This window comes from Taudactylus pleione, unplaced genomic scaffold, assembly GCF_031769625.1.
Source record: "Taudactylus pleione unplaced genomic scaffold, aTauple2 ptg000146l, whole genome shotgun sequence".
NCBI classification, from domain to species: Eukaryota; Metazoa; Chordata; class Amphibia; order Anura; family Myobatrachidae; genus Taudactylus; species Taudactylus pleione.
This window is the reverse complement of record NW_028284548.1, coordinates 3,343,726-3,359,223: the sequence shown is the minus strand read 5'-3', so window position 1 is coordinate 3,359,223 and position 15,498 is coordinate 3,343,726. Positions and strand designations below refer to the sequence as shown.

General features: G+C 43.7%; 1 protein-coding gene across 8 annotated transcripts in view; it reads right to left on the bottom strand.

Moving 5' to 3' along the window:
• Positions 1 to 932: 932 nt before the first annotated feature.
• Positions 933 to 15,498, bottom strand: part of NTNG1 (netrin G1) — a 381,653-nt gene continuing 367,087 nt past the window's right edge. For all 8 annotated transcript variants that reach the window (XM_088474047.1, XM_088474042.1, XM_088474040.1 and 5 more), the window contains one exon: positions 933 to 2,333. In XM_088474047.1, coding sequence (XP_088330173.1) covers positions 2,116 to 2,333 — 218 coding nt within the window. In that variant the 3' untranslated portion in view covers positions 933 to 2,115. The remainder of the gene's footprint in view (positions 2,334 to 15,498) is intronic.

Sequence of the window (15,498 nt, the reverse complement as noted above, 5' to 3'; positions counted from 1 at the left end):
CATTTAAGAGGGTATGTGCCACTGCTGACACCGAGTATCGTCATATACTTCGCACATAAAATTGGATTTTATAATAACAGCTCGTGAGAGCTTTAGATTGTAAGCTCTCATGAGCAGTACCCTCTTCCCTCGTGCTTTTCCTTCCCTCACTTATACTATCATCTTCTTCCCACTGCCAACAACAGCAGCAAACCTTTGGGTTTAGCCACCCTGCTGCTCATTAAGGTATTACAACTGCTGCTGCAGCAGCAGCAATGTTTAATAACCTTGTCCATGTTTTGCACTGTAAGTTCTTTTGTTCATACTGTTTCTGTTAATGTACTCTCTAAGGCACTGTGGACCTCTTGTGATGCCATATAAATAAAGGATAATAATAGTAATTAAAAAACAAAACAAGCGCCTAGGCTAGTTTCCACAATGACAAAGGCCAAAACTCTGAGGTCTTCTTTATTTTGTGACGCCAGCGGCTAACAGAGATTACTACAGACATCCAGGGCTCCTCCAAACTGCCAATGCTGCCTGATAGGAGCCGAGCTCCGATCAAAGCAGCCGGCCCCGCAACATTGAGCGGAGGCCTGGCGGCAAGCTGCATTAGTTCGGCCCAGCAGGAACTCTCCCGATCCACCCCTGCGTGATGCCCAGCCCCAGGTTAGTCAGACAAGAGCTGGTGCCTCTATGGGGGAAGGAGCTCTTTTGCTAAATGCAAATGACCTACAGTACACAGCAAGGGACACCCCGAGAATGTGTTTTTTCACACCCTTATCTCATTACAATATTCTGCTGTTTCAAAATATAGCTTTATGTACTAGTAGGAGCACTGTCTCCTATCTATTTTCTGTTATTTAGAAACTACGTATATCAAGTTGACTCTGACTTGTACTGTAGATTCAGATTAAAAAAAATTGCATTACATTGTTTGTTAAGTCGTTTTCAGATATGTTTTATTCCTTTGAAATCCTCCAGTGTTTTAAAACAACAAGAAAACATTTATAATTTCCTTTGGTGGAACATTATTACACGTCTTGTATATGTAAACTTGTGGCTTTCCATTACACCAGCACACGCTCCCTAAGGAAGATATTCTGAGCAATTTACCCATTTACGGCTGTAGGGGACCCAGGGAACTTTAAGCCCCTCTAGCCGTCAAAGGGTTAAAATGAGTAATACAATATAATGTAACTTATATAGAATTTAGAAATGAAAGAAGAAAATTATAATAATAAAAAAAAATATTTTCTGATATTTTGATGAAATTCACTTAATAGATTGTCTGTTAAACACGGATTTGCAATAATACAAAAAATCTACATTTTACATTATTTCAAGAAAAATAACTTCATTTGAATACAAAAGGATAAATACATTTTATTTTTGCTTAATCTCTAGCCTTTTCTCATATTGGATATCACACGCCTTATTTTTATCATCATGGCGTATCTATGATATACAAGTACTCTCTTAAAGGGTATGGGGCAAAGGAAGGGAGATATGTGCGCCACTAACATCGGACAAATAAAATCTTTCAACCAACAAGGGTATACGGAGCGACGTTCACAAAAGCACAGGTGTAAGGGTATCAGGGGACCAATATGGCCGCTCTCCTTTACCCATAATGCACTGGCAGCAAAGAATGACGCTATTTGGTTGGTCCACACACTGGGCAGAAAGGTACAATAACTGTGTGGAAGTGGCAAACAAACACTTGTTGTCCTTTTCATTTGGAGCAATTTTAAGGGCAAACAAATAATGCATTTCATCCTGCCATGGTAGCAGTCCTGCCTGAGGAAGCTCTCTTGCTGGGGCTTCCCATGTAGATTGAAGGTCCTTACACCCGGTATTACCATGGCTGCAGTTCTGCTTGAGGTGACCACGTTGCTAAGGCCTTCTATCTGTTGAAGGTCCTTATAGCTGGTTCTGTTACCATGGCAGCAGTCCTTGAGGCAGCCATCTTGTGAGCCAGAATCATAACAGTCATGGATCTCTCATTCACAAATTGATACATATGGCTTAGTACAGTCAGGCCCTCTCAATTTTATTATAATTTATTTAATCCTTTATATTACTTTTCTCCCCTTTATCCTTTATGGGAAATTGCAGGTATATTATTCATGTTCTTTATAAAGTGCAGAGTCGAACTACCAATATCATGGTTGTCAGATAGATGTTATGGGAAATAGATTCTTGTCCAGATTTAGAAGAGCAACCCCCAGTTTCCGCACACTTCTGTTTCTCACACAGTATGCCTGTGTAGCCATGAGGACACTGGCACCTTACATTGTTGTGGCAAACTCCACCATTTTGACAACGATGCAACTCATTGTCGCAGACATTTTCTGTGGAGATAAAAACAAACATTATTTAACAAAATAAGTACTCAAATAATCCTTCCGTCAGTCAAGTGTCATTAATGTTCAAGAAATAGCCATAACAACTATCATAATCAATGTGAAGCCAATGACTAGGTTTACTTATAAACATAATATTAATCTATATTGTTTATTAAAATATTACTATTTTAAATGAAATCCAAACTTTTAAAATACATTTTTAAGAATTGTCTTACAGAGATCTAAAAAGTTTAATATACATATAAATATATACTTATACTCGTGCCCAATAGGGGCTGGAATTAGAGCTGTATTAAGTGTAACATAAAAATGTGAAGATACATCTTGGTACATATTAGACAGGGCTGGCTCGAGGCATGTTCGACCCCTCTCAACTATCCCAATTTCAGCGGGACAGTCCTGTTTTTTGGGCACTGCCCTGATGTTCCACCCATGGGCCGAAGTGTCACGCTGGTGGTCAGGAGATTGGACACCTCCACCACTGCAGCTGTGCCAGCACCAGAGAAGTGTAATGGATGCCACGCGCATGTGCACGGCATCCATTCAGTGCGCGGAGAGGGCTGGGGGAAGCCCAGCTACTGACGGAGTGCTGGCCTCGCCCCCAGCCTGACATTAAATGGGAGGCATGCCATACAGACACGCCCCCAAATAGCATAATCTAGGGGCGTGGTCTATGGTAATTAGGCCATGCCCCATTTTTATGGGGCGTTGGAGTCCCAGTCAGCACAGGGCACATCGCCTGTTGGAGCCGGCACTGAATTTAGGTGCACAACTTGCATCCGTATTTACAGTTGCCCGTATCTTCCACTTACAGCTCCTTGTGCTTGGAGAGTCCAAGCAGGGGTGTTAATGTGTAAATGCAGTGCATAACTATACCCAGGGGTTAATGTGGGCAGGAACGGGGTGGAACTGAGTTCTGTCACCTCTAATGGTAGGTGGAACTAGCTCCACCTCCACCAAGTCCTTGCACAGAAGTCCCACAGACAGAGAGCCACTCTGCCTATGGAGGCTCAATCTATTCAGAGAAACCAGCATATAGGTAAGGAAAGAATCAAGCAAAGGCAATACATAGGGGTTCCAAAAAAACATTGGGCATCCAAGTGACATAGACTAGTTTGTGAGGACCCAATAAAAGAAACTCAAGGCACGACAGAAAAATAACACTGATGATATAGAATTTTTTTTTTCTTTTTAAGTGATCTAACATTGTAGTCTCAGCTGATATCAGGAGTGCTAAAAAATCATCTAAAATGTTTTTCACACTGTCATAGCCCCAAAACCAAAGCTTCTGGGGGCCTAGGCGGCCCCCATCCATTCACTTTACCATTTTGTATACACAACAGTGTGTGTGTAAAAAGAACAGTTTTCACACTAGTTTTGGCCTGTCAGACTAGCATGGTGGGGGGGTGGGGAGTATGCGGTGGGAGAGATGAGTTCCACCACCTCTCCAGGACCACTTTAAGCCCTGACTATACCCCCCATATTCGTGGCAGCAGGAATATGACATTAGAAGGGGATGTGGTCACATATCATAGGCCGTTATCATGCATAATGGGTGTGCCCAATGCTTCCAATGTGCTGGACTGCCCTCCTTTTGAATGCATCGCAAACATACAGCAGGTGTGTTCAGCACCAATTTACCATGAATGGGATTTACTTCCCCAACTGCCTAGCCAAGACAGACTATGCAATCTCAATCCGAAAGGGGGGACAGAACTACCAAATTTGGACTGTCCAACCAAAATGTGTGTAACTCAAAATACAGACAAACTATGGCACCTTTTTATCCTACTGGAAAGTTAAATCTTTATTTTTAACTCCACATTGGTCCCTGGAGCTCTAGAACTCAGAGCCTGAATCAGAGATGCACACTAATCCTGTTGAGACTGCGATTCCGCATGCCCCAGTTCTGCAAAAATATGCAAATGTCATAGCCACTGGGATTTGCCCAGTCTGATCTGCCACTTACTTACAAAGACGTACTATCGGTTGCACCATCGATCGTCTGAGCAACCCTGTAGTTGCTCAGTATGTCTGTAGGAAGTCAGCCCCTGGAGCCATTGTAACTGTGTACACAGATGCAGTCGCAGGCTAAGACATGTCACCAAAAGTCATGACACGCTTGACTGGCCACACCCGTTACCTCCCACAAGCTCTCACTGACTGTCAATAATTCTGCATCCAAATCCTCACTGCAAATGCTGTCAGTAATTCATTGGGACGCATATGTGCAGTGCGATTTACACGCATGCACAGTACTAAAAGTAATCTCTCAACTCGGCAAACATCGGCATGTAGTCCACCACTGAATCAAGCCCTTAGACTCATGAAGTATATATGGATTACCTTGGACATTGGAAAGGATCTATCACTTCACATCATATCACATGTATATTGAGAATATCTGTTTAACAAATAAATAGTTCTATGTACAGACCATACAAATGTCCATTTGGCCCTGAAACATGTTACAAGCATTTAAACGTCCAATTTTCCAGAATGCCCTGACATTCACATGTTCAGCTACAAACACAATTCTCCTAAGAAAAAGTACAATTCAGTAGCCTCTGCTTCATTACTGGGGACACACTCTCCCTTTCCTGGATGGAAACGTCCTGCACTCTGCAATGCCCAGACAATATAATAGTGAGAAGGATCTGAGGCTTCTTAGCAGTAGACACTTTGCTATTTACTAGGTTGGAGCTTTGGAAGCACTAAAATATGCAGCATTTTCTATTTGGTGTTCCTCACATTGAGGGGCCCAATAATTATGTTAATTATCGAGGCTGGACGACTTACCTTATTCTAGAGAGGTTGGTCACTGAATCCTGCCATTACTATGCTTACCTATATGCCTATCCTAATGTAATTTGATCCCTGTATTGCTTACTATTCTGTAAGCTTGTATCCCAAACTGGGCTATAACATCAAAGTTGCACAATAAAGTTCGGCTGTGGTCGGTGGGGTAACTTTCTTATGAATGGGGCATTGCACCAAATAGTTAACAGAGTGGCAGAGCCTAAATGATGAATGGTTCGTAATGTGCTGCTTTCCCAGAGGTTCAGACCTTTCTCTGACAAGCGATTTGTCAAGTCCATGCCATTGGGGAAAATGGTAGTGACAGCAAACGACAGATCCGCACAACCCCCATGCACCACAAAGTGTATGAGTGTTTAAAACGGTGTGTTAGAAATCCATTTGACCTTTATTTGTATCTGATTTCTAGCAAAGAAAAATATTTCCTTGACATTTTTTGATTAAAACAAGAAAAAAAAAATGTTTATCAGTAATAAAAAGTTATACAACCGTCTCACATTATTCAGTTGCAACTTTCTCCCCCAGAAGACACACAGACCATTCCTTGGGGGATATTTACTAATTATCAGGATGCAGACCCAATAATTAGAATTTCTTATCAATGCTATTCGTGGCAATAACAATTCACATTCTCAAAAATGCACTAAAAATCACATGCAGGGACAGGGGATATGAAAGTAGCCCGTCCCTGCGATGTGTATGGAAGTGAAATGATAGCAAAAGCAATAATTTCCCTTCTATATCAGAGGCCTGGGCTGTCCTGTGCATGCGAGCCAGTAGACCACGCATGTGCGGCGCCATCGCAGGATAGGGTTCTGGAGGAACAATCTCCCCATATTTTTTGCGAAATAGTAGCTCATAGGCTACTATAGGGTAGTGCCATCTGGAGATGGCGTTACCTATCGGGGTCAAACTGCGGAATGTGATCGCTGCCCCCGAACACCTCTGAATAGGCTGCAATTTTCTCTACACGCCCATGACACACCTGTTCTATTTGCGGAAGCCTTGCTGCCACCCAATTAACCACAACTAGAGATCCACCCTCGGACATACTGTATACAAATCACAGCTGTGACCAGGTCCCAAAGAGAAGTGATAAGTAGACTGCTGAGACACTCATCCTCATCATGTCTGCTTTCCTATTGTATACAAATAAAAAGTAACCAAGTAGTGAAACAAAATCCCTCCCCCCCCTCCCCCCCACCACACACACTCCAAAAAAAGTGCTTATAGCCTTGGATGCCCGCTGCAAATCTGGGGGGATAAGCAGATTGGTTTTCCCGAATAAAAAGTATACGCTATGACAGGCGGGTGACACTATAACAAGGAAAACTGCTCCAAAGGGGAATCCAACCTGCAACAGAAATGCAAGGCTTCCTCATAGGAAAAACAGCCCAATATGCAAATACTAACGCTCTACCCAACACCTTTTGCCTGTTGAGAAGAGTGCTCTGCGCTGTCTCCTCCGCTGCAGGGTCCCCGGGACCCCGTCACATAGCTACAGAGGTGGGCTGATGTCACAGTCGCCTTCGACCCAATGCAATACTGTGCATGTGCAGCTTGTACATGCATCTTCCTCCGTCCTCCATAAGAAAAGGACATGCTCCTGAGTGTCTCCATAATAGAGTCTGCTATTACCACTGTGTCACCACCACTCAGCACTGCATACAGTACATTCCACCGCCACCACTGAGTGTAGGTGCAGCTGTGTGCTCCAGATATCGCCCACCTCCTGTATTAACCTGTTCCTGGCTGGGACGTTACATTATATTCCTGCATTGTGTACCTGCTGCAATAACCTTGTGCTGACTTGCATCCTGCGTTCTAGCTGGTTAATATACCAATCCCTGGTTAAGCTATTCATCATGTGGACTGACCTCCATCACACACTGTTCACACCTATATCAACACCCACTGTATAGGTTCTGATAATAATGCCATGGCTGCCTGAGCATGCTGGCACTTATAGAACTACAGTGGTGCCCAAATTAATTGTGACAAATTTCTTATTTTGCTGGGTTTTATTTATTAAACAAAATAAATATATATTTACATATCATTAATAAAGAATATGTCTGTTTAGTGCTAGAAGTGGCTCTTTTTTTTGGGAGGGGGGGCGGGACTCCCCTCCCCTCCCTGAAGTTACGGCTACCAGCCTAGGCCAGGGGCGCCGAGAGGGGGGGGAGCGGGTACTGTTTACCCGGGCCCGGGCTTCCCGAGGGGCCCGGCGGGGCCCGGGTCCGGCGCCGCCCCCCCTCCCTTCTCTCTCCCACACATGCTAAGCAGCAGCCACAGCAGTCTCCTATGACTATGATCGCGTCCCCCCCTTGCTTTGCGCCGGGCTGAGGGGCTCACAGCGCCGCCCTCCCCGCTTTGCGGCGCTACAAAAGTGTTTATTTTGATTTTTTTTTGTTCACCCGTGATTAGGCGACGCCCCCCATCCTCTGTACGTGGGCCCTGCATAGCTCTCTACGGCCCTGGCCTAGGCTATGAGCACTGGAGCTAGGAACAATAGCAAAGTCAGTACTGATGTTCATCAGCAATCAGTAATTCAGCAGCCACAATAGATTCAGCTCCTGTCAGGCATATATGTGGCTGTTTCAGTTTTGACTTATATGGCTGTTTTAGTATATCAATATTTGTGCACTTATTTTTTTGTGATCAGAAATGTATTTTTTACACTAAGCATATCAGCACCAGCCGCTTGGAGAGGAAATTAAGGTTCTAGACATCTGCACACTCACTGCACACTGGGTCTGATTCAGAACCGCTCGCTAAGCTGCAATCACTTGCTATGGGCGATTGTCACCCGTCTGCGCATGCATATGCGTTGCAATGTGCGTGCGCGAGCCAGTCTGTGCGATTTGAAAGTGATCGCTCTCGTATGCCCACAGACGGAGCAGTACTTTGAGTGTCGTTTGTGGGTGGTAAAAGGGGAAGGTCCTTGAAAACAGGAGAGTGGATGTGTGAACGCAGGCATGTCTGAGCGTCAAAACACCGTTCTTTGGGCGCACATAGTTAACCTGGAAGTGTCATAGTACACGTCACCTGGTTGCATTTCAGCCTGCAATGATCGCAGTGCTTGCGGGGGAGTAGGGTCTACCTCAAGCGCTGCGTGCAGCTCCGATAGTTCTCGATGGTTCGGATTAATCATACACTTTCTGGAGATGACGTGTGCTTAGAATGAAAAGTGGGCGTCATTAGTCATTACACTAGCGTGCAGTCACTCTGCCGTCGCTCTCTAAGACATAGAGGGCGTCCTGAAGCCTGGCTGTGCGATCACGGAAATTGCATATCCGCCCCCTGATGGCTGCGAGAGAGCTCAGCATTGCGAGCAGGTCTGAATGAGCTCCACTGTACTCCGAAATGCTAATTTACATATTTTCTTATATGTGTTTACACTGTGACCTCATTTGCACATTAGTTCATAATGATTACTGTAAGTCTTCCAAAACCTAATTAGCCTGTAAATTGTCAGCAGATAAATCTTATGTATCTTTCATGGTGTATGTTTTAAATCATCAAAGCGAATATATTTCTTCTTCCATAAACTACTAGCAAAAATCCCTGTTTGGTGAACAGAGCTGAAAAAAAAAAATAGTGAGAGTTAGATGAAGTAATAAGGCAATATAGTGGCATGCTGTATTAAGCCTGCTTACCTCATCAAGATGTACCCAATTACGCTGGACACAGAGTATGAAAAGAACTATTCATGATGTTAATTATTCAACTATTCATGATGTTATTTATCGGGGTCCGAACGGACCCCGATAATTAACATTCTAATTTTCCACGGCCACCAGAGCAATTCATCATTGCTCCGGCGCGGTGGCAGCTGATGTGAAATCAGCTGCCCCTTCGAGTGGCTTCACTGCTCCTTTTCATAGCAGTGAATCTTTTCACTGCTCCTGTCGGAGCAGTGACGGCGGCGCGCATGCACGACCTACAGGTCACGCATGTGCACAAGAGCCCCGACGTCCGGCGGAAGGAGCCGGACAGGGGCGGAGGGATCTGAAAGGAAACCTTCTCGCAACCCAGACCTACTTCCCATAGGGAAGAGCGGGTTGTGAACCCCAAGATGGCGAATGCTTCCGCAGTCAAACTCCGAAAACATAATATTTTCAGAGCTTGATGAATTCTGTCCCCAAACTAGTGTATGGGGACAGCGGGCTATTCCGTAAACGGAAGGTAAGTAGGAGATATCTGGGATATCTCCTGCTTCACTTTCTTAATGAATGGCCCGAATACTTAATTGTCACAATTGCAGGTGAAAATGTGCTTTTTCACCTGCTTTTGTGACAAAGTGATGATGAATAGGCCCCTTAGACATTTTGGGGCCTGTTCATCATTACTTAAAAATCGATGGAGGTAATTAGGTTTCGAACTCGCAAGGAGTTCTACCTAATTGCCGGAGGAATTCATCATCATTTTTGAAATTACAGTTTTTCAGAAAATAGATACTTTTCCCTATCTGCTCTAACTTACCGCAGCTGTAATCAGTGCTGCGCATGTGCCGTTACATTCACAAAAGCAGCGCATGCGCAGCACTGATTACAGCTGTGGTAATTCTGTCAGTCCACCTCCCTAACCCACTCCCTCCGCTCACCTCTCCCACCTACCAGGCCGCATGTCATTGGCTCACAGGCTGTAGCCGCGGACCCCGACCTCTGGGTGAAGATTTTTTTTTTAAAACTTTACTTTAAAAAAAAAAAAAAAAAAAAACTTTACTGTGTTCTCCTGGGGGAACACAGTCAGAGGAGCAGCCGGAGGAGGGACCAGGGAGCGTCGGAGGGAGCCTTGGAGGACCTACTCAGCTGAAAGCAGGTAAGTGTAACCCGCTAAACGCCACCTGACAGTGGCGTATAGTAACACCATCAAATTCCGAAAATACATAATTTTCTGAGTTTGATGAATGGCCTAATTTCTACATCCCCATACTAATGTACTAATGTATGGGGAGTGTGGAAATTAACGCAGGCTGTGTGAACTGTTGATTTTGCCCAGTATCTATAATTTTTTGTCACTTGACTTAATAAGAAATGAAACTAATACCCCTTTCACACAGAAAAGCAAATTACCGGGTAAAGCACTTTTACCCAGTAATTTGCTGATCAACACGGGTATTTTTTCTGTGTGAAAGGGTCAACCCGGGTCAAAATTGCCAGGTCTCCGACCCTGGTTAAAAAAAAACAGGGTCGAAGTCACTTAATCCTCACAATTGTGCTGCTGGCTATTTGGTCTTAAACAGAATTGGAAACACGCTCTGCAATCAAACTCATTGGATGTGCATCTAATACTTTTAGTGCCAATCACAGACTCTGCCTATTTGTGGAAAGGGAAATAAAAACTCGTTTTATTTCAGCTAAAGCAAATTATATGCTTATATATAGAGGAACTTTTATCTACGTATCCCTAAACGGAGCCTACAGTATTTCTGTCGATAAATTGTTTCATCATTTCCTCTATTGGAGGTTGATACGTTTACGTGGTGTGTCTTTTTTAATCATAAATTGGCTTTTTATTATATATATTTTATTTATTAATTTTGTGTAATAAAATATTCTTTGTTTTTATTCGTCTATTTAACAATATATAAGCGCCCCCATTGCTATGACATGGTTACATGTAAAGCATCCTTTTTCTATAGCATTGTTAATGTACATGCTGAAGATGAGTCATCCTTAGCATTCAAAAAGTTAAACAGTGGAAGAAAGACTAACGGTATTTTGTTTCCAAAACTAGAAACAATGAAATTAGAAGCTAAACGCATTTATCAAAAAAGAGTTTATAGAAAATAATATTCTCCTGCAGTTGCACCCAATATGCAGGGCTGACAAACAGATATATTTGCTGATAAACAGAGGGCCTGATTCAATTTCAGACCCTCTCACAAGCGGCCACTCGCTCATACGCGGCCGATGTTATGCAATTGCGCATGCATATGCATCGCAGTGCGCGTGCGCGAAATAGTTTGAGCGATCGGGAAGCGCTCACTCGCCCAGCAAAGACAGCCCAGTGGAATGAGTGACAGGAGAGGCCGTTTGTGGGTGGTAACAGGGGCAGGGCAGTAGTAACGGGGGAGTGGAGTTGCGAATGCAGGAGTGCCAGAGTGTTTCAACGCCGTTTCAGAGGTGAAGTGCTCGCAATGTTTGCGGTAGGGTACAGTCAACTGCAAGCGCTGCGGTCAGATCCGATGGAACCTGATGTACCGATGGTTGTACTTCCTGGAGATGACGTTCACTAGTGGGTGGCTAAAGACAGGCTGGTGGGCATCTGTAAACACAAAGTGGTCACTCGCCAAGACATAGTGGGTGTGCTTATGCCTTGCTCAGCGATCGCCTGCCTTGACATCACTTACCTGAATTTCCATACGCAGGGGCCGAACGTCCGCATCTAGCGAGAGGGTCTGAATCAGGCCCAGAGTCCACTACCAGCTCCACCCTTTTCCTTTGAACTATGGTAAAAGTCCTCCCAGGTGACTAGTATATACCCCTTTTGTTGGCAGCTATAAAACCTGATCCAATTCTATTAGCTATTGTACAAAGCAGATCCATTTCTGGTGGCAACCTTCCAAAACTCACCCAATTATATTGGGTTGGTTTATAAACTATTCTGCTGGCTAGTATAGAAAGCAGAGTTCATTATGTTGGCTAGTACATATACAGTAATAGAGCCTTTTATGGTGAGGTGAGAATTGTAAAAATACAAGGTAGGATTTCCAAAATAAAGACTAATTCTTAATCTGACTTCCAAACTAATAGCAGCATTATTATAGGACTACCAATCTGGTGGCTAGTGTATTACAGGACTTTACATTTAGCAGATAGTGTGCAGTAGGATATCCTATTTAGTGTCTAGTTTGCAGTAGATATTCCCACCTAGGCAGTGGCGGAACTAGATAGTGGTGGGCCCAGATGCATGAATATGCTTTGGGTCCCCCTATGCAGTGCCCCCAATAGTGGTCCCCCTGTGCAGTGCCCCCAGTAGTGCTCCATATACAGTGCCCCCAGTAGTGGTACGTCTATGCAGTGCCCCCAGTAGTGCCCCATATACAGTGCCCCCAGTAGTGGTCCCCCTATGCAGTGCCCTCAGTAGTGCCCCTTATATAGGGCCCCCAGAAGTGGTCCCCCCTTTGCAGTGCCCCCAGTAGTAGTCCCCCCTATGCATTGCCTCCAGTAGTAGTCCCCCTTATGCATTGCCTCCAGTAGTAGTCCCCCCTATGCAGTGCCCCTAGTAGTCCCCCCTATGCATTTCCTGCAGTAGTAGTCCCCCTATGTATTGCCTCCTGTAGTGGTCCCCCTATACATTGCCCCCAATAGTAGTCCCCCCTATGCATTGCCTCCAGTAGTAGTCCCCCTATGCAGTGCCCCCAGTAGGAACCACCCCCTCTATACAGTGCCCCCAGTAGTGCCCCCCATACAGTGCCAGTGTCAGTGCCTGTGCCCTTTACACACAAACACAAAAAACCCCCACACAACTTACATGAATCCCCACTCCTGCCACGACCGTCGCTGTCCGCTCCTCCCTGCCCACTGGCGGCAGTGTATTTGTTACTGTGTAGTGCAGACCGCTCTCACTGCGGTCCACACTACACTTAAATACTGTGGGGCCCAGGGGACACTGGCAGTGGGTTGCAGTGGTACTGTTGGATGCAGGTGGCTATGGGCCCCTGTACCACAGTGGACCCTGGTGCAAGCCACCAGCTGCACCGCCGCTAGTTCCACCACTGCACCCAGGTGGATAATAAATAGTGGGAATTCCCACATGGTGGCTAATGTGTAGCAAATCTTCCCACCTGGTGGTTAATGTATAGAAGGACTTCCCACATGACAGCTAATATAACTCAGGACCCACCCCCATGATGTACTCAGTGTCTACTCTGCTCTGTCACTGCTTATTGTTAGTCAGTTTTGTAGTCGATTAATAGTCGATTTCCTATCTGACTGTTAGTAAATGAGGGGATCCTATAGTGGTCCATGACAAAGTATCGATGTTTGGTCGATGGTTGATTTTGGTCCTGATTTGGTTTTATAGCTGATGTTGCCTTTAGTAAATCTCTGATTCGCAAAATCGACTGAAAATCACCTACAAATACACCAAAACACCCAAATTGACCAAAATCGACCTTTAGTAAATATACCCCATAGTGTCTGACTATAGTAGTGCCAGAAGCTGTCAGCTAGATGTAAATAACTGCTCCCATAGGCTATCATGGTAGCAACGCAACAAGCAAACTGCATTGGAGGAGTCCAGAGCTAAAAAGTTTGGAAACAACTGTCCCCCAATCCCACCACCAATAATTAACCCAGACTGCCAATGTGGCTCTTAAATGTATCTGTCTGGTGGTGGCCCTGCTCATATATATGCACATTGTCCCCACCCCCAAAACATGTTACATTAAACATTACAGCATTCTCATGTGTATTAGTAAAAACCGCTTTGAGAATGTGAGAATCTAATTTGATAGTTATCAGTAATGCTAAAATGATTGACCTCCTCGTGCTGCCTTTTTGCCCCCTTCATTACCCAAGGTGCGCTGCCTCATATGCCCAAGGAAAGTGCCTCTGCTCCCCCTAACAGAGAAGGATGTGGCAGATATATAGCCTCTGCTCTCACAGCACCTTGTGAGACAAGGTTCAGTGCTGGCATCCCAGTTCAAACACGTTCCGTCTTCTCTTCACACATTGAAACCCCACAAAGCATTCAATTAAAAATAATTATGCATTTGAATCTGGTTTCTCTGTAACTCCTCATTAGCGCAGCTCCCTGCTGAATATTCTCCCATGGCATTTTATGTTATTTATTTATTATTTTCATTTTAGTTTCTCTTTAATGAGGGTAAGGCAAGCACTGCAGATGGATTTCCAATACAGACCAGAATACCAAACAGCAGCGGCGAGCTGTCGGTGAATTAGTGGTGCTTAACACTTGTTTTCCAAGGGCATACCCTCCACCCTGAGGCAAGCATCTAAGATACACAAAATGTTTCTGTTAAGCTTGTAGCTCTTGTTGCTGAAACAGTGGCTATTATCTTGGGTACAACATTGACATGTCTGCCCCTTTACACATTATGGCTATACACATGGTGATGAAGCCAATTCGATTTCACATTTACTAGCTCTGAACATGCAGGACTGCCTATGTTCCAATATTAACACAAAAAGAATTATAATTGAAGTGTCATGAATCAGTTAGTGCTAACAAATCATCATGGCAGAGAAAACCCACTTGGGCATCCCAGCCCAGTTATGCAGCGTAAACCAACAGATTATTCCTCTGGAGCCTGTGGGAACTGGATATAAAAAAACTGCTATGTAATGTGCTTGCCATTTAAGTTCTGCAATGTTACATTCAATTAATTTCTGTACAGTTAATGGCCAAATAGAGCTAAATATAAAAAGTACAGGGCTGTAGGGAGGGCATTGTGTCTGCTGCTGTTGCACAAGGTGTGATGCCATTACACCGGCCCGCCATGCTCAGCTGGGCGCCCAGGATGATACAAGGGTCATGCCCGGCACCTGCTGTTGGAGTGGCTTACCCTATGCATTAAGGCATTTTTTTTATATGTACAAGTTTCATACCGATGATGGTATAATTTAGATCAGTGCTGTGATACCGATGCATCTATTGTAACATTAATTAGCATATATTTTACAGCAAGACTTTGCAGCTGCAGTGACTTTATATTCATTAATGTTATGCACGAGACATATTCTAAGTTTAGGTATTCCACTGTACATGGCAAGAATATACAGAATAGTGAAGATGTTTAGGAAAAGTCTAGCAGCAGTTAGATTTATATATCATGTATAATCTTATTCATTACATTACTATACCTGAAATTACGATAACTGTATATTTCCACTTTAGCAACTTGTTGCATTCCAAATTCGCCCTTCAAAATCTAAAAGTGCCCGAGGTATACCTCACCTCACTGATATGTATATATATATATATATATATATATATATATATACATATATATACATATATATACAACATAAATATATATATATATATATATATATATATATCAGTGATGTTCGGTCAGGTGAGGCATAGCCTTTCCTTTCATACTTCAGTATACTCCAGAGTTTTGACTATAAAAATGATAAGAAAAATTTAAATAACATATTATAAATATCTTCCTTGTATTATTCTAATAATTTTTATAGTCAAAACTCTAGAGTAAAAAGTGTATGGCAGGTGAGGCAATGCCTCCCCTGTCTACCATTCCACAAATCCCTGTTCAAATTTCCAGCACTATATACTGCTGCACCTTTGTATAATGCCAACATGAACCTTTGGTTTCATATACAGTATGTATGTGTAA